At 41.8% G+C, this 19251-nt stretch overlaps 1 protein-coding gene across 1 annotated transcript in view; it reads left to right on the top strand.

Moving 5' to 3' along the window:
* Positions 1-13361, top strand: part of COL4A2 (collagen type IV alpha 2 chain) — a gene marked incomplete at both ends in the record, with an annotated part of 138361 nt that extends 125000 nt beyond the window's left edge. Inside the window, 14 exons of the mRNA XM_080613092.1 lie at positions 262-325; positions 711-785; positions 1257-1364; positions 2328-2435; positions 3720-3791; positions 4174-4299; positions 4442-4558; positions 6052-6213; positions 6345-6443; positions 7068-7214; positions 7843-7959; positions 8813-9004; positions 9323-9609; positions 13107-13361. Coding sequence (XP_080469218.1) covers positions 262-325; positions 711-785; positions 1257-1364; positions 2328-2435; positions 3720-3791; positions 4174-4299; positions 4442-4558; positions 6052-6213; positions 6345-6443; positions 7068-7214; positions 7843-7959; positions 8813-9004; positions 9323-9609; positions 13107-13361 — 1929 coding nt within the window. The remainder of the gene's footprint in view (positions 1-261; positions 326-710; positions 786-1256; positions 1365-2327; positions 2436-3719; positions 3792-4173; positions 4300-4441; positions 4559-6051; positions 6214-6344; positions 6444-7067; positions 7215-7842; positions 7960-8812; positions 9005-9322; positions 9610-13106) is intronic.
* Between the last annotated feature and the right edge of the window lie 5890 nt (positions 13362-19251).

Genomic DNA, 19251 nt, shown 5'->3' with positions numbered 1-19251 from the left:
TCAGCACAAGGACTCACTACCATATATGTGCAATAGGATGTTCTCAATTTCAGACTTCGGGGTTTGCAAATATAATTTGTCCATTGGTTTTGTACTGGTTCGGTTAAACTGACTTCAGCCAAATTACTCTCTAAAGGACTTCAGAAACTCAAAAATGGTAAATTTGATAACCTTTTTTCAGTATTTCCAAACTGTACTCCCTAGAAAGTTGAATATATCCTCGTCTTCACTAACTGATACCTGTTCTCAATTGCATGACAGGGAGAAAAGGGTATGCCAGGAATTTCAGGCCATTTTGGTACTCCTGGCTCACATGGTGAAATAGGTGAGTTAGTTCTCTTATCTGAGCCCTCTTTGTATTCATTGCCCATCAAATGCTCAGCATTAAGTTCTGAAGAGTCTTAGGGGGTCTTCAGTGTTAAAGAGCCTTCATACAGTCTTACAGAATGGTATTGTAGATGTGGGAGGCTGTGAAAAGTTTAATACTGTTAATTTCATGCAACTTGTACTGTCCATGGATGAAGCCATCCATAGCAGGGAGGGTGGTTGTTCTAGAGACTTTATGTTTTTCCTTCTTTAATTTACTCTTTTCGTCTAGAAAGATAATAATTACTGAATTTTGCCTCAGAGGTTGCAATTCATTCAAAACAACAGGAAATGCTGTTTAAATTAAAGCATTACACTCACATGTTCTTTTTTGCTTGAAATAGGTGAGCGGGGAGATACTATAAACTTGCCAGGAATGCCAGGCCTTAAAGGGGAAGTTGGTGTGCCAGGCTTAACAGGTATTAATTTCACAGTTGCTCTGCATGCATTACTTTTTTCATACTGAAATCCACAGAGGGAGGGAAGGGGAGTTTACCGTAGGCTTTTGGTGCCTATTGAACCTCTGCTCTCATGAGAGCTCCTGAAGAGGAAGTAATTATGGAAGATGGGATAGCAGAGCCAGGTCAATTTTGGATTGGGTTGGTTAGGTCATGTATTAAATTTTCCCTGCACATGCAGCACACTTGAACATCAGTGTCATGTTCCACATAATTTGGGGATTACTTTTAAAAACAAATTTAATGATGGTTTGGCCCGCATGCTGTAGACAACTGTTCATTCTCCCAGATTATGCAAACAGCCTGACTAGAAGAACGTCTTTATGTGGCAAGATCAGGACCTGTTAGGTAGCCAATTTCACATTATGCTTGTTAGCTTTTAGGATTGTACAGAGATTATTAAAAGAATATACTGGCTTCATGCTTTTTCAGGCACAAGAGGAAGCGCAGGACAAAAAGGTGAAGGTGGCGATCCTGGTTTCCGTGGTATTGAAGGCCTTAAGGGCACGCAGGGTCTCCCTGGCACTGTGGGACAGGAAGGTAAAATATTCTTTTTAGATCTCAAAAGAATAAAAATGTTTAAGAGGAGAAAGAAAAAATACCTTTTATCTTGAGATAAAATCATTATGTTTTTTAATATGTTGATCATTCTGTAAGTTGGTAAAGAGCAGTGAAAAGGATGTGAAACTCACGGTAGAGCTTATTAAGAGGAAATTTCAAAAGCCTGCCTCTGCTTCATACCAGTTTTACTTTGTACAGCAATCGTGTCCAAAGAACTGTGTTGCTGGCATATTCAGGTATTCTAATGCTGTCTCAATACTTCAAGTAAAAGGGCTTTTCAATACTCTTATGTCAAAAATTAAGTCAGTACTCCCTAGGACCCAGTTACAGAGCCTTCGAGCCAGGCTCATTGGCTGACTGTACAAGCGTACTGGGGGAACTGAAGTCAGATTTGGCTCTGGCTGGATCGTAAACTCAGGGCTTAAGAACATGTCTTATTGCAAGAGGATCATGAAAATGCTCTTTCAGAACAGTTGCTCCACATTTCTCATATAATTAGAGGGGTTAGAAACTCCAGCCAAGACTGGAGCAGTTTCAGTAGGTTCCTCACTGGGAAACAGTTCTTGTCTGAACAGCTTTCCAGTTGGAAAGGCAAAACAGATGTGGCAGAAGAGGCAACTGAGGTGCATATAAATTACTTATCGTAACTGGTAATAGAAGAAAATTATCACTTTAATAGGAGGAGCCTGTTGTATTTCTGTGGTTGTCAGAAAGGTTGTAAAAACCTGAAGTTTGTAATGAATTGTTCTGTTATACCTTGCCTCTCCTACCTTTACTCTCTTTAGTTTTCTTCCACTTCGATGAGCGGTACAGTATCATACAATGACATTAGGAAGCGAAAGCCTTATTTTTGCTACCTAGGAGAATGAAGGTAGCACGAGTCCATGTTTTGGACGACTGGCTTTACGGACACTCATGAGCAGTAACATCATTGTCACACAGGTTTGCCAGGACTGGTTGGCCCTCCAGGACAGCAAGGAAGCCCTGGGATGACTGGATTTCAAGGTGAAAAGGGAACTCCCGGCTGGCCTGGCTTACCAGGACAAGCAGGTATTCGCAGCTTCAACTATTCAGTCATTTTAATGTGAGCGCTTGCTATTGGGATGGAAAAGAAAGGGGGCTCTTTGCAGTTCAGAGTGGCAGAGTTCCCTCTAGTAAACATTTTTTCCTCAAGTCCAGGTGCATTAGTGAAGACCCATGTGGCTGCTTTCTGATTTATGGCTTCTGAAGCACTGCTGTCTGCTGAGCTCACTTTAACAGCTCATGACCTCCCTCAACCAGGAAAGCAGTTTTCAGGAAACATACTCATTTTTCATGGCAACTGGGAAGAAAAAACAAACAAATATTTGACATGCAGCAAGAGCAGTGATATACAGTATTAGAATATTATAATGTGGCATTAGATAGCAAACAATATGCTTATCCTACATCATCATAAAAAACTGTGAACTGATCCAATGTCTGGTTTTAAGAATAAATGACTTATGGCTCAGACAGAATTCTGCTATCAAAATACAGGTGATAGTTTAAGATGAAGCTGCTTGAATCACAGGATACAGAATCTCATTGGTTGCCACCTAATTCCTTAATATATTAAGCAGATTTTTTTTTTCAACAGTATAGCCAGAAATTGCCCTGCTTTCACTAGGATTCATCTATCTGAATCTGCATCAAATCTAAGCTAATATGGTTATGAAGGCTGCCTTTATAGACAGTGAAGAGAGAGAGAGAGACGCTATTTATTGTGAGGTTGAATTGTCCTCCAGAGCTCTGGCCATTGATTAGAAGTACCTGTCTAGCTTTAACATCATGCTTAACACTTTGACAGGTACAAATAGATGGGATAAATTTTACCTGTAAAAGCAGCAGCAGCTATTATACATTTTGTTAGGGGTTTGTTGGGGTTTTGATTTTTTTTAAATTACAGAGAGTGAATTTCTCCTGAAGAGAGCTTCACTATAATCACATTTAGAGCTTAAAATTATGCCATAATTGTCTTGGTTTGAGGATTTTGGAAAACTAAATAGTTATTAAAAAACTCATGGCAGCAAGAATGGAACTAATGACATGCTACCAGACAGATCAAAGATATTTTAAAAAGTAATAATCTTGTTTATTACTTGGATAATACTGGATAATAGCGAAATTTGCTAATCACAAAACCATGGTGTGGTTGTATTTCATAGTAAGCTTATTGTAATGAATTAATTTGCATATAATACACAAGATTTTAACACAGAATAGTATTTATCCACAGATTTGAAATTTTTGCCTAGAAATATATACAGACTCATAGAAACTATTAAGATAATCATGAATGCAATTTTAAAACAGGCTTGCCTGGCTTAAGAGGAATCAGTGGACTGCATGGTTTACCAGGCACTAAGGGCTTACCAGGATCACCAGGTAAGTGAGACTCTTATTCTGCCTGTTCATAGGCATAACATTGTGTTGGCTGCAAGTTTAGTGAGTGAGATCTTTGCAATGTGACTTTCTTAACTGTATTCCATAGCCCAATGTGGAATTTTCTTCAGTATTGTGGGCTCTGGCAAACAGCTTCATACCCTATGTGCTGCCACATAGATGGATTAGAACTCAACTTTAAATCATAATTTTTTTCCTCTTATCAAGTTAAAGCCTCAAGGCCTTTTTTTCCCATTATGAGCCATTACAGACTCACATATTTAGTAAATCCACATGCTCTATACATGTATGTTAGCATGCTGATACACTGTTACATACAGAAACATCTCAGCTTTCCTCTTAATTTTTAACAACTCCACAACAGGTCCGGATGGTTACGGCTCTGCAGGTTTCCCAGGTGCAGTGGGTGACAAAGGAGAAGCAGGAGAGCCAAGCAGAGTGGAAGGCAGCCAAGGACCTCCGGGTCAGAAGGGAGACAGAGGTGTTCCAGGTTTGTATTCCAGAGAATGGGATCTATGCAGGTGTTTTCCATTTTGAAAATCCCATTCTTTATATTTAGTCTGAGGTGAGTCCTTATAATTGCAATAGAGCATTTTCCTTGTAGTACTGATTGTTTCTTTTCTTCCTTTCAGGAGTCCAAGGACCCTTTGGCATTCCTGGGCAGGAAGGACCTCCAGGTCCTCCTGGGATTTCAAATATATCAGGACATCCTGGTGATAAAGGCTCCCCAGGTCTAGATGGAGTGCCAGGTAATTTATGCCTTGTTTCGCTTAGGCAAGAATAAAAGACTATGTACAAGGTTGTGCCCTCAGACAACAACAGAAGATTAAGTACTGGGTTAGCAACAGCAGTTTCATTGTTATTTCTGTCTTGATTCAGTAAAATACCCCTATTAAATGCAACAGTAGAGTGCATGAATAATTGTTGGACAGAACAAATGGTGTATAAGATAATAGAGGCAGATCTCTTGAAAGTAAAAGGCAGTTCTTCCAGTTTGTCCTGATGGAAGGGTTTGATTTTCATACAAACAGTTGTAATCATCCAGAGTTCTCTTACCAACTTTCCAAAGGATTATGCTGATTTGCTGCTTTAAAATCTGAGGTCTGTGGCAGACTTGCAGGTCTATGGAATTTTTTTTTTTTTTTGATCATTTATAAAACTTTCCTATGTGAAATTCCCATGCAAACTAAGCTACTAAGGAAGTATTAGCTTTTCTCTCTACAAGTCCATGCTATGAGCCTGCCTCTCTCACATATATGAAAGAGCCACTCTGTGTGTCTCTATATTTAGAGGCTGATATACCTGTAGCTTATTGGACTGCACATTCATTTCAAACTGTAGTGCCACTGTGAAGAGCTTGTAGCAGAAGCTGCAGATGTCCCACTACCATCTTTATATGATGCATGGAAATTTTTATGTAAGCTTGGCAAAAATCTGCAACAGGCAAACCAGATGAAACCCAACAGAATACCTAGGTTTCCAAATGGAAAACAAACGTTAGTTGGCCTAACACTTCATACTGATTCCCACTCCCCAGGCAGTCTTTGAATTAAAAAATAAAAGTAGAAGCAGTCAGGAGAGTGGGAACAGGAACCATCTCCCAGCCAAAATGGTGAGGCATGGCTCATTCTTATTTTGCTACCTGTATCTTGCATTTGGTCCAACTTCAACAGGCAGCATGAGCAATGCCCCACTCAAACCCTAGTTAGTAAATCCCTCTCTCTCCAGAAACAAGGTCCAAATGTCTTCTTAGGTAGCAGAGGTAACTGAAGAGAAACCTGCCAGGTTTAGCTTAAGGCAATAAGTAATTCTAGAAAAAGAAGCTGTTCCCATAATTCCCAAGACAGCATGAAGTAGTTATTTGTATCCAGATGTTCAACTGAAGCACTAAGATACACTGAACAGTAAGTTCTTGGCTGACTTACCACCTGGCACTGAGTCAGGCACTCACTGCTCTTTGATTTCTCTCTAGTTACTTGGAGAATTTAGGATGAAGCAGGGAGGCATCTATTGAAGTGGGGAACTTGCTGGGGAAGTAGGAGCTCATTGAAGGATGCATCTCAGCAGGCACCTCATTTCTGCTGACATCTTGAGATGACACTGTGCTTTGTGGGAGATTCATGCTCTAATTCATCTGCCACTGCCGCAAAGAGTATACCAGGCTCAGAGCAGGAGTGCTGAATAAGTTGGGCAGCTAAGCATTAGTTCCCCACTTAAATTAATCTATATGTGCTCTAAATAGGCTATCCCGGACTACAGGGACAGCCTGGAATACCAGCTCCGCCAGGAAGCAAAGGAGAAAGCGGACAAACAGGTGTGAGTGGAGAAATTGGCCCAAAAGGAAGTAGAGGTGATCCTGGATTATCAGGGAGACCTGGCATTCCTGGCTACCCTGGGCCAAAAGGTAAGGATGGGAAATGCTGATCTTGGCCAGGAACAGGGGAACCTCCTATGCTACAGCAGCTTTAATAACATGACTTTTGCACTCAGTCTATGTTGAAAGGCAGTAATGTCACCTTTTGGTTTTCATTCAAGGTCGGAAGGGTGAGCAAGGTGTCATCGGCTTTATGGGCCCAATAGGATTTCCGGGTGATTTGGGACCTATTGGACCCAAGGGGGATAGGGGACTAACTGGTAAGTGCAATCAGATGCATGACTCCTTTCTAAATTACTCATTTTGCAGCTCCACAGAGCTGATCTAACTGGCCCTGCTTCGAGTGGGAGGTTGGGCTAGATGACCTCCGGAGTCTTCTACAACCTGCATGACTCTGTGTCTGGCAAATTCCAGTGGGCAGATGCCTGAATTTAACATGAGTAGTCAACTTTTTGCCTTTATCAATTTATTTTGTACAAGGTACAAGCTCAAAAATCACAGTCACTTTCAGGATTAAAAACCAGAAGAATTCCTGATCTAAACTAAACCTCCAGAGTACACATACTGGATATTTAGAAATACCTTTAAAATCCTTTACTCCAACTGTATCAGCATGTATTTATGCCTCCTGAAGCCCACCAAAAGATGGTGCTGTGTCTCAGAGAGCTGTCTGCTCTCTGGGGGGAACTTCCCAGCTTCCTGTGGCATAAATGACGAAGAGTGGCATCATTCATTTCCTTCTGCTTATCTGTGTGCTGTCCAAGGGTTGCTGACCACAGTCCCTTGCTCACATATGTGCATATATGTATCTGTGGATGAAAGCATGTTAAGGAAAATACTAGGGTTTTTTTAATCAAACTGTCTCACCTTGTTTCTAATCACAGGCTTTCAGGGGCCTCCAGGCTCCCCTGGGCTGTCCCCTCTTCCTCCGAGGCTGGTTGCTGAGCAAGGTTCACCAGGTCCCCGTGGAAATATAGGACCTCAAGGAAGCCCAGGAGATGTGGGACCTCAGGGTCCACCAGGCGATCCAGGTAGGAATTGCACACTCAGAGTGAAAGCTCAGATCCCCTTAGTGAGGTCAGGTCACCAGAGCACTGTTTTGGCTCTTTTCTACTTTAAATTCCGGAAGTCAGAAAGGAGAGTCAAATTTTGGTCTTTCAAAGCTAGGGCTTGGATTTCTTCCTCCTCCTAGCATTCAGAACCTAAGCAAAACACAAGGAAACTTTGACAACACTCACATAGCCAAAACAACACCAGATGTGGATCTCATTTAAATCAAGATTGAACTTCTTTGATGGAAATGTGCACATCCTTACGGAAGTGCTATCAGCACAGGGAATGTAGCATTAGTGATATATGGATCCAGTGCAGTGCACTCCTTGCTACTAGCTTCATCAGACATGCATGGTGGTAGCAAAAGTGAAAGATCAGGGTTGTGCTGCTCATGTAGTCCAAGGAACTAGTCAAAGATCCAAGGAACTTTTTCCAATGAAGTCAGCACTGTTTGCCTGAGCAAGAACCACAGGATCTTGCCTTTAGTGTAAATTGGTAAATATATCATGTAAGACCAAACATACAAAAGTAGAGCATGTGTTAACAAAGCAGGTAGCATGTTGATATTTGTGTAGTCACTGTGCTTATAACCATTGTTGGTGCAAGGTTTCAGAGGCGCACCTGGAGAGCCAGGACTCCAGGGCAGGGGTGGCATTCCAGCTCCTCCCGGCTCCAGAGGTGAGCAAGGAGCAACAGGTTTTCAGGGTCCGGTAGGATTTGAAGGTAAGAAATGTTGCACAGCACTTCTTCCCTCTTTCCACTGTCACTGCCATAAATCATTCTGTAGTTCTACCTCAATGGATGGGGATGAGGAGAGGAGAAAGAAAGTTTCTGTCTTCACAGCTTCTTCACAAGAGACAACTAACTTTTAATAGAGTTATCTTAAAGCAATATTTTCACAATAAGTTTTGATAAATGTAGATGTCAGTCCACTCATGTTAGTGAGTTTGTTTTGATCTGTGTTTTTATATCAGTTTTGATCTGTGTATTTTTATACTGATTTTCTCTTAAGTATTTTTGCCTAGTGTTTTACTGGGAGTTACATTCATGGAAACAAATGGTTGGGTAGGCGATATTTCTGTAAATGATGTTTAAAGGAACATATTTGTAGAAGAAATACCTGTGTCCTTATCCAATCAAAGAGCAGAACAATTACTATCTTAATTAGCTAAGTATATGGAGAAAAAGGTATTTGTAGAGCATAGTTGTAACCACATGAAGCAAACACAAGCAATTAAAAAAATATTGCTTAATCTTGGACTAAGAAATCATTTTAAAGAACAAATAGGCTCATCTGCATCGTAGAAAGTATGCTCAAATTCAGGGTGTTATATGTGACTTTTCCTGGATCTGATAGCAAAATACATCACCTTAGAAACAAGGGAGCCTGATCCAGCACCAATCTATTTAAAAGCAACTGCTGTAATCCTACAGCTACAGCTCTTTTAACAATACCTTACCATAATAAGAGTTACCATGCAATTAAGTTTTATTCATCAGCAGCTTAACTGGAATATCAGAGCATTTGTGGGAGCACAAACTAAGTTGTATGATTTCTTTCCCCATTTCTTCTAAGGTCAGCCAGGCCGCCCCGGTAGCCCTGGGCTGCCAGGCATGCCAGGTCGCAGCGTTAGCATGGGCTACCTGCTGGTGAAGCACAGCCAGTCCGATCAGGAGCCAATGTGCCCAGTTGGCATGAACAAACTCTGGAGTGGATACAGCCTGCTGTACTTTGAAGGACAAGAGAAAGCACACAACCAGGATCTAGGTACGTGGGGCAGGTATTGCTGACAGCAGCCTCAATTCCATGTCTCTGACTGAAAATAATGAAAGAATAAAATAGTTCTTAGAGGAAGCTGGGACTTGAGCAGACAGGCTTAGGAAACACCAGAATGAGAAGTGCCCCTGAGATAGCTCCTGCAAATCATTAGTGTTGCTTAAGGGGACCTCTAAAGCCAGTGAAACAGTCTGGACTGCAGGGTTTTACTGACATACTTAGGAAAGAGCAGGAAGCTGAAAACATGCATTGTCTTCTGTGTCAATGATTGCCATCATTTCTATTATTTCTCTCTTCCCTTTTTAACAGGGCTGGCTGGCTCATGTTTGGCTCGTTTCAGTACTATGCCATTCCTCTACTGTAACCCTGGGGATATTTGTTATTATGCAAGTCGAAATGATAAATCCTACTGGCTCTCAACTACAGCACCTCTTCCAATGATGCCTGTGGCAGAAGATGAAATCAAGCCATATATCAGTCGGTGCTCAGTTTGCGAGGCCCCAGCTGTGGCAATTGCTGTCCATAGCCAAGAAGCTTCTATTCCTCACTGCCCTGAAGGCTGGCGCAGTTTGTGGATCGGATATTCCTTCCTTATGGTATTTGTTCTCCAGTGTCACATTTTGTGTTTGAGTCTTAGATACTAAGAAGGCTGCTCTGTTTTAGGGCCAGCAACACCAAAACCAAGCATCATTCTGGGGAACCAGAGAACTACAAAACTAGTTTCTTGGAAGCAGAAGAGGAGAAACAAAATTTCTGTGAATTGCAGACAAAATTGCCTCTTGTCAGAATAGCATCTAGAGTCCTTACTTACATGTACAGAATAGTGCTTCAGAGCAGAACATAGGGACAGACGTGGATTGACAAAATGGCACTGAGGTGCGACTGTAGCCTACAAAGCATTTCCACAGCTAAAGATTAGGAGTTACTTATGTACATCACTAGTAAAGCTGATCTGTATTTCAAAAAAGAAAAATCAACCTTTTCCCTTCTTTTGGAAGCTTAAAATCACTGATGTTTGGTCTAAGATTTGAAAGCTGGAGAGGGACTTTTTATAGCAAGTAGTAATAGGACAAGGGGGCATTAAACAGAAAGAAAATAGATTTAGATTAGCTATCAGGAAGAAATTCTGTACTATGAGGGGGGTGAGAGACTGGCACAGGCTGCCCAAGGAAGTTCTGGCTGCCCCATCCCTGGAAGCGTTGAGGGCCAGTCTGAACGGGGCTTTGAGCAACCTAGTCTAGTGAAAGGTGTCCCTGCCCATGGCAGGGGGATTGGAACTAGATGTTCTCAACCCAAACCATTCTGTGATTTAGAAGCCAAAGGTTTCCACTTAGTGTGCAAAGAGTGACAGCCTCCTGTTGTTTTTAAAATTAAGCTTCAGTGTTGTATCTCTAATGGCAACAAGAGCTGAGCTCTATATCCCATGGCTTATGGGATCTCTATGGGAAGTTATAGAAAAGCTTAGCATTATGTGTGCAGTGGAAGACCTGCTGAAGCACCTGACCTGCTTTTCCTGCAAGACTGTACAGAGGTGTCATGTAAGTACTGGAGGGCTTAACATGGTAAAGAGCAGCTAGAATGTTCATGAGTGATCTGACAGATGCTCATTTTTCTGACTGGCTTCATGTACTGGAGAGTCAAAATCTGCAACAGTAAGCCCATGTTGTTAACCCATTAAAGACTGGACTGAATGCTGAAGTAAACAGGGTTGAGGAAAAAAGAAATTAGACTTCTCTGGCAGAAAACATCATAGAATAATAATAGTAATCCTTACCTGCAAACCATTTGTTTGTCAAAAGCCGTAAATTTATTTTTTTCAGAGAATAAGGTAAAGGAAATCTGGTATTTTTCATTTAGTTACGGAAAAAGAAAAAAAAAGAAAAAACAAAACAAAACAAAACAAAACAAAAACAAAAACAAAAACAAAAAAAAAAAAAAAAAAAAAAAAAAAAAAAAAAAAACACAAAACCAAACCAAAACCAGAAAACCTGAGAGTGCAGGTTAAACGTTTGACCAGCCCTATGTCTGACCTTTCTTTTGCTTCTATAAAAAAAACCCTGATACCAATCTCATAGTTACTTCACAAGAATGCTAAGGATTAATTAAATGTTTGCAAAGCCCTGTGTAAACACCAAGCATTGTTAAGAGCAGAGTTTCACCTTAGCAAGACCTTTTGCCAGGACAAAGTGCCAGCACTAAGGAGCACAGAGTGAGAAGAGTTCATATTTTCCCAGCTAGCATTTGGAGGGAATTAAGTGTTTGGTGAATGCATTTTTGCTTCTCAGGCAACTATGAAAGAAGTACAGCATGCTTTTGGTTATCTCAGAGTACATACTGGTTTACTTCCTTGGCTTGTATTTGTCACCTCTTTCCCCTAAGGAAGGTACAGTACCGAAGGGAGTCATCACAGACTCCTGCCTAAACAGCCATAGAAGCCAAGTAGATTTCAAGTAGCAAGGGAACATCAGTGTCATGCATCCTATAGAGTGGCATGAGCATTGCAGAAGGATGGAAGGCTGTGGCCAATACCAGAAAAGATACTGCAGACATAGAATTGGAGCTTGTACCCTGAGCATAGGAATGCCAGTACTCATCCTGAGGTTCTCAAGTGGGTCTGCTTCCAAGCCAGGGCTCAAATGGCATGTGTAGTTTTTGCTAACTGCTTTCCAGCTCCAACTGAAAAGGCCTCAAAGCTGTAATAGTTTATGCTGCTCCTTACCAACTTCTTTCTTAACAGAGGGATGTTAGAACAATTTTGCTTCTGATTTTCATAGCCTAGCAAGTCATGTAGATTTGTAAGGCAGCTGGTAGGCTGCAGTTCTGGGGTCTGGGTAAGGGGTTCTGGTGGGAGGGAGTTGTTTTGTTGTTTGGGGGGGTTTTTTAAACCGCTTAACAACTAAGCCTGAGCAACATGTAACTCCAGCCAGAGATCAGTCCTTTACTCTGTTAAAAGGTGGCCACTTCTTTGACTGATTTATACAAACACACTGGACCTCTCGCAGCACAAACCAAATCAGTTACAGCTTGCACTTTTATAGTGTGGTTTTTATTAAGACATAGGCAGGCAAACATAGTAGATGTGCCCAGACTACCCCTTACATTTACAAAACTATTTAGCAACTTTATTTTCCAGTTGCTTTCTTTTATATTGCAAATTCCTTCAGGTTTTAACAGAAGAGGAAACAGCTTCACTTAAAAAGTAGCTGTACAGCTCTAAAAGGGACAGAGGAAATGCCTGGTTTTTAGCAGTGCCTTTGACAGAAGAATACTAACATTCAGTTCATTACCACAGTATGTGTCAAAAGTAACAGTTGAGTGGTCTAAAGATGCATGGTTTTGGTGTAATTTGCTGTCAAAGAATATGCCATAGAGCGAACTAGTTATTTGCATAAAAGGTGATTTTGTTTCCACAGTGTTCCTTATGTGCAATGCAGTAAGACAGACGTTTTAATTAGGGAAATTCAAGTTAGATATATGTATGGTGGAAAGCTTTTCTCAGTGAGGGTAACCAAACAGAGAACCAGTTTGCCCACAGAGGTTGTGCCATCCTTGGAGGTATTGATAACTCAACAGCGCCCTGAGTGACTGTGGGCAGCTTTGGAGTCAGCCTTGCTTTGAGCATGGGACTGGCTGAAATGACCCCCAGCAGGCCTTTCCCACCTAAATGACTCTCCAATGCTAAGACTTTCAACAGTGAAAATCTTAACTATAGAAAAGATGTTTGCCAGAAGATTTTAAAGTGGCATCAACACAGGAGCTACTCCTTTGTATAGCTAAAGCATAGCCAAGCCCTTAAGCCTTACTTAGCTGCAGGATTAGCTGACTGCTCTGGAGAGAAGAATGCCCCATCCCTGGCAGTGTTCAAGGCCAGGCTAGATGGGGCTTTGAGCAACCTGGTAGAGTGGAAGGTGTCCCTGCCCATGTCAGAGGGGCTGGAACTAGATAATCTTTAAGGTTCCTTTAAACTCAAACCATTCTATGATTCTATAAATTAGGAGCAATTCCAGTGGCTTTTCTCCTTTCCCACATGTAAGCTTTTGACAGCACTGCCTGCAGCTGTACTCTGAACACTGCCTTCCTTTGTCTTGTTTAGCACACTGCTGCTGGTGATGAAGGTGGAGGCCAGTCGCTGGTTTCTCCTGGGAGCTGCCTAGAAGATTTCAGAGCAACTCCTTTCATTGAATGCAATGGCGCACGTGGAACCTGTCACTACTTCGCCAACAAATACAGCTTCTGGCTCACTACGATTGACCAGCCCTTCCAAAGCAAGCCCTCAGCAGATACACTCAAGGCAGGACTGATCCGAAGCCATATCAGCAGATGTCAAGTCTGTATGAAAAATTTATAGAAGTCTTTCACGGTATAAGGAACCTGCTTATCATGTCATTCTTATACAGTGGAACCTTCTGTGATAGTTAGACATTTGAATCAATCATGTTGGTGCTTTTTTAACTTATTACCTCAAAAGCTGAATGGAAAGTTAATTTTTAAAAATGTCTGTAAAAGCAAATTAAGTGTAACACAAATCACGTCTAACACACAGATCTAATGCTGTGTTCTCCTACTATATAGTATATATATACTTTTTGCTATGATTACATCATTTGCCAAATGCTACAAATACTCGCAGCTTTGAAACACCAAAAAACTTCAGTAATAAATGGTTACCTTGGTCAGATACCAACTGCATTTACTTTAAGAGAATATATGTATCTTTTACATTTACTGTATTTGTCACAACAGTAAACACTAACAGCTCCAGTTCCATAAATTAACACAGCGTGATCACAGAGAGAAACTCTTGCAAAATACTGAAACTATTTTGGAAAGTGCTCATGTCCAGCACTGAAACCTAACCTTGATTTTAGTATTTTATGCTTGGGTATTTCAAACACACCCAAAACAATTATCTTTTTATTATGTTTGGTTTTTTTCAAGCCTAACACTGCTTTAGCACTTAACCACTGGCAAGAGCAGAGAAGCCCACAGGCCTCCCAAAAACAGTGACCACAAAATACAACTCTTCCTATTTCAGTGAGGAGACTAAATGATGAAGATCAGCATTTTATTTTACAAGCTTGAAATTTTTTTTCCTAGACATACCTCAGGATCATTACAAAGGTCTCTTGCTCCTTGCTATGTTGTGGACATCCATCTATGTCACACTACCCAAATAGCAGTGACACTGGTTGGTTTTTCAGTTGCAGCTTTTCTCCTCTGAAACCAAGCCACTCATCACAAACAGATTTTAACCATTACTGCTGGAACAGCTATTGCACGTAGGGTGCGCTTTGCAGGAGAGCAAGTTGCTCAATGCCACATAACTTTTAATTTAAGCACAGAACTTCCAGTACTGCCACTTGTCTGTCAAAAGGCATGCTGTCCTGGCAACTAGGGACATACAGCAATGGGATAACCACCACCAATTTGCACACAGCCAGGGAGGAGGAAGCAAAGCATGAATTTGGAACCATCTTCCCCCATAAAGAACCAGGTTATTGTGTGCCAGGCTTGATAAATGGCCAGAATGGCTAGCTCTTTCCTTCTGCAGAAGCAATTTAGCTCAAAGTTATGTCACCACTTGCAAGAGACTGGGAAGTGGGGGAACGAATCAGTTGCAAATTTCCTACTGGCATAGTCTGATTATATACCTGAATGCTTAAACCTGAAATGGAAGATATTTTTATAGCAATGGCAATTGATTTTCAACAGTTCACCTCACTCCTGCTTCAGGTGCTTTTGGCTTTTGTACTTACATTCCATCCTCACTGTATCATAAATAAAACCTGTTTTTTTCTACACTTTTATTTGTTGATGATTTTCATTTTGTAAACGGTGTTTTTCTGCATAATGCGTATGGACAGCTCTGTTGAATTACTTTGTTTGCACCTAAGGAATTAGAAGCACACTGCCAGAAAGCTCCTTCCACTGAAGTTCAAACTCTTCAACCGGGAATACACTTGTTTATTTCATGACACTTTAAAAGATCCAAGAGGGAAGCTGTGTTTCTAAAATTGCTTGCTTAAGCTGAACTACTGCAATAGCATTCCATCTTGTTGTTAGAACAATTTAAGCCAATAAATTGCAATGTTGCAGATTAAGGCAATGTATTATTCATGAGATACAACGTTCAGAAAACCAACATTAACAAAACTTCCCAAGTGTTACCTTTGCAAAAAAAAAAGATGAAATATAAATGATGTTAAAATTCTTAGCTAGCATACTGTCTAACCTTGATCAGTTGTACATATGATGAGATACATCCATAAACAGAGAAATTACCTAAGCTTGAAATGAGCTCTCTGGCTATGCTGTAGCTCTGAAAGGCAGCCCCAAAACAAAGTAATCACACTACTATTTGTTCAGCTAAATAAAATACTTAGAACAGAAAACAATGCAGTCAGCTTGAGCCAAATTCATTCCATGCTTGCCAATTCTTTTAAATACGCAGGGCAGTAACAAGCACCCAAAAATCAGCAACTTAGCTCAGTGTTGCTAGAAATCAGCGGTTGTGGGATGAACATGGTTATCACTTGGGATTTTGACAGCATACAATTCCAGCACATTCAGTATTTTAAGAGAATTCAAGTGGAGGTTATGCAAACTTGTAAAAACCAATTACATCAACAACGGAAGCAAACTATTTGTACTTTCATGGCTAATACATTGCCTAATCTTCCTATGCAGCTAATTTTTTTCCAATGTAAAACTTGAGCAGATTTTGCCTCTTAATTTTCTCTGGATCACATAAGCTGTTCTTCAGTTGTCTCAGTGCAGTATCAGCACAGCATTGAGTTGAACGCATGGGCATGGTACAGGAAAAAACAAACCATAAAACCCCACAAGGTGCCAAGTGGACTTGAACTTCGGTACTTTGTGTACGTCATGTTCTCAGGCCTGTGTTCCCATAGCCATGTTTCTCAAAAGCCTGTGTAAACACTGTTTGAGAAGGGGAGGGAGCTCGCGCACACAAACACATGGAATACTTGCAGAGCCAGAGAACTTCACCTGGTGAGCTAACCCAGAGCACAGCATGAGGGAAACTGACTCACTCAAGCTGCCTCTTAGTTGCAGGTTTAGTTTTTCTCCTATGAAAAAAGCCAGAGATACGGTGTTGTTCAGCCTGGAGAAGGCTCCAGGAAGACCTTATTGTGGCCTAAACCCGTTCAGCATCAGGTTGAATGGGGCTTTGAGCATCCGGATCAAAAGATGTCCCTGCCCCTGGCAGGTGGGCTTCCTCTAGGAGATCTTTGAAGATCTCTTCCAACCCAAACCATTTGATGACTCTGTGATCCCAGAACCCATTTCCAAGAAGTTAAAATATTTTGATACTGGAAAAAACTCAGCTACAGCAAAACAAAACAATCTTTTTACTAAACTACAGTGTTCCAGCCTAGGATATAAAAACCACAAGTGTTTTGCCTGGGTCTGACCACGTCAAATCTTTTGCTTCAAAGCACGCTGCTTGGTTCCTACACTTCCCTGTTTGAAAGCATGGTGCTGAGCCTGGAGAAGGTGAATGAGATTATATTGCCCTTCTGCAGGTAACAGTGCATCAGTATATCAATGTCAATTGACACCAATTATCTCCTCAGAGTGTGTTGACCAGATCAGCCAAGTTCACTCACACCTTACATGACTGGGCTTGTCTGTGGCTCCCAGAAACAGAAAATCAGCAAACAACAAGCAGTAAACAAGGTATTAGGTTGCTGCCAGAAGAGAGGCGGGGGGGTCACTGATACTGTGCTGATGGCATACCAGTGCAGGTGGCAGCAGACCCCATAAACCATGTGGGGACCAGCTGCACCCCCAGGGTTGGCCGCTCACACCCACCAGGGTGAGTGAGGGCCTGGACTCACGGTCTTTGGGGATTAGACACAGATGGTGCAAGACACACTGGATGAGGAGAACAAGTAACATCACTGTGTCCCCGACCCACGAGCAGAGAAGTAAAAACAGGCAGTGGTGCTTCCCAGCAGGACATAACGATTGGATTGATGATCTTAAAGGTCTTTTCCAACCTAGCTGATTCTATGATTCTATGGCATGGGCATCTAAAGCCAAAGCATGTGGCTCAAGCAGCTCTACCTGCTTTCATGAGGTTCAGGCTCTTTTGGTGGTCCCCAGGAGACTTGAAGCCTTATTGGGGTTGCAAGGGGCCATCAGCAACCTCAGTCTCGCACCATAGCTGCCTGCAAGCGGCAGGAAGCAGGATGCAGCCTTCCCAACCAGCCTGCCACCTCTCTATCCCCCTCGGGTCACAGTGCGGCCCGGCCATCATCTTCAGGCACAGCATGCCCACAGCTTACATTCACCCAGCGTGGACAAAAATAACATCTATTTCAAACACTTCACATAATCCAGACAAACGTAACTGAGGGAGGTGAAGGGAAGCAAATGCTTGTAAAACAAGGTCCCCCTCTCAGGCAGGGCAAGCAGAGCCCCTGGGATCCTGCTTTCACCCACCATTGCTAGTCCTGGCCATGCATGACCATTCTGCAGCTTCACTGCTCCTCCCCATCAATGAGCCGAGCTGAATTATCCCAGTAAAATTATGGGGGGGGGGGGGGGGAGTGGTGAAAAAAATAAATAAAAAGCATCATTTAAACAGAAAACAACAACAAATCTAGGCAATTCCAGTGCTGAGGGTTGAACTGTGCTGTCCAGTAGTGCTTGCAGACATGCACAGGCACCTCTGCAGCAGATAGAGCACCAACACTGGGCTGTAAAAATGGAACTCAGCTACAGCAGAGTTTAAATTAGTAAAATAATTTAAAAAAAAAAAAAAAATCCTACATCAAACTCCAGAAACCCTCAAATTTTGCTTGAAGGCACAATCTGACTTCTGCAAGTAGCAAAGAAATCCGGCTAGCCACAGCGAGCAATCCAGATCTCCTGAGCTCCTATCATCAGCTGTGTAGTCTGAAGCCTCTCAGGTTCTGCTGTGTAACCCCATGATCTCTCTCACAGGCTGGCAGAGTGACACCCACTATAACCCAGGCATTTCTCAAGGAGCAATAGCCAGTAACACTAAAAAGCCAGGAACATCCTGCCAGACAAGTGTAGCCCTAAGGGCAAAAGCACAGCATGCAAGACTGGTTCCTGTGTCATTTTTTTTTCAGTGGAAACACCCAAGTTGGAGCTTTGGGAAAGTCTAAGAACTCCTTTGGATCTCATACGAATCAAACATTGGAGCAACTGAACTGCAAATACTTATACCTTAAGAAGTATTAGATGCTATATATACAAATATTTTTCCTGTTCTGCACCTTCTAGCTGCACGTGACCCAAAAGCCTGACCTTGCAACACGTGTATTCTGCAGGTTCAGCTGTCAACAGATGCAGCAAAGCCAGCGGTGAGCCTCTCACAGATGTGTTGGCAAATCGCTTTGGTCACAGACAAGACTGAGGCTGTAGCCGGTTTGTCTCTTCCCAGTCCCAAGGGAAGACTAGACACTGGCCTTAGAATTTTTGTTACTGCACGTGAGCTTGAAAGCAGAAAATAAACCTACTTCTCTGCAGCAAGTTGATCAAGAAGATATACTTCAGGGAAAAAAAAAATTTATATTCTTAGTAATAATTTAATTCATTATTCACTTAGGAATCATCTTCCTATGTACTACTCAACTATGATTTAGTTGGGACAGAGAAAGTCAATGAGAAAGCATAAGAAAAACCAACCCTTTAGTTTCGAAAATTAAGCCCACAGCATCCATGGGAAGATGAAGGAGTCCCCAGACAACAACTTGCTGAAATGGAAACATGTGAACTGCATCTTTGGGGTTTTGGGGGGGTCGTTTTTGGGAAATATGGGGCTGGAAAGTAGCAGTTCCTCATTGTGGTTAAGGCATCTCAGTGTGTGCTCCTGGGTCATCCCATGCTGCTTCATAGCCGAGAGAGTTGGGAAACTCTAGGAGCAGTATTGAGTATCAGCTTCTCCTTTTTACTGCAGTCAGGAGAGAAACCACGTACCTCATTAGTGCCCCTTCATGTGCCTTTCTACTCCACAAAAGGTAGTTTCTCTTTCCTTCCTTCTGCATTAGCCAGTTTCACATCAGAAAATGCAAGTCCTCACTTCCCTCCAGGAAGATGGCAATGTCATGCATAGCTGCTAAACATCAAAGCTGCAGCCTTGAGCACAACAAAGGAGGAATTGGAAGGGAGATAGAACACAGGTATTCAACATGTGGCATTCTACTGGCACCATAAAGAGGTCAAAATGCAGACAAATAGAAAAT

Source organism: Psittacula echo (genome assembly GCF_963264785.1).
Source record: "Psittacula echo genome assembly, chromosome: 3".
In the NCBI taxonomy this organism is placed as follows: Eukaryota; Metazoa; Chordata; class Aves; order Psittaciformes; family Psittacidae; genus Psittacula; species Psittacula echo.
Note: the sequence above shows the minus strand (reverse complement) of the source record. Positions and strands in the feature narration are given on the sequence as shown.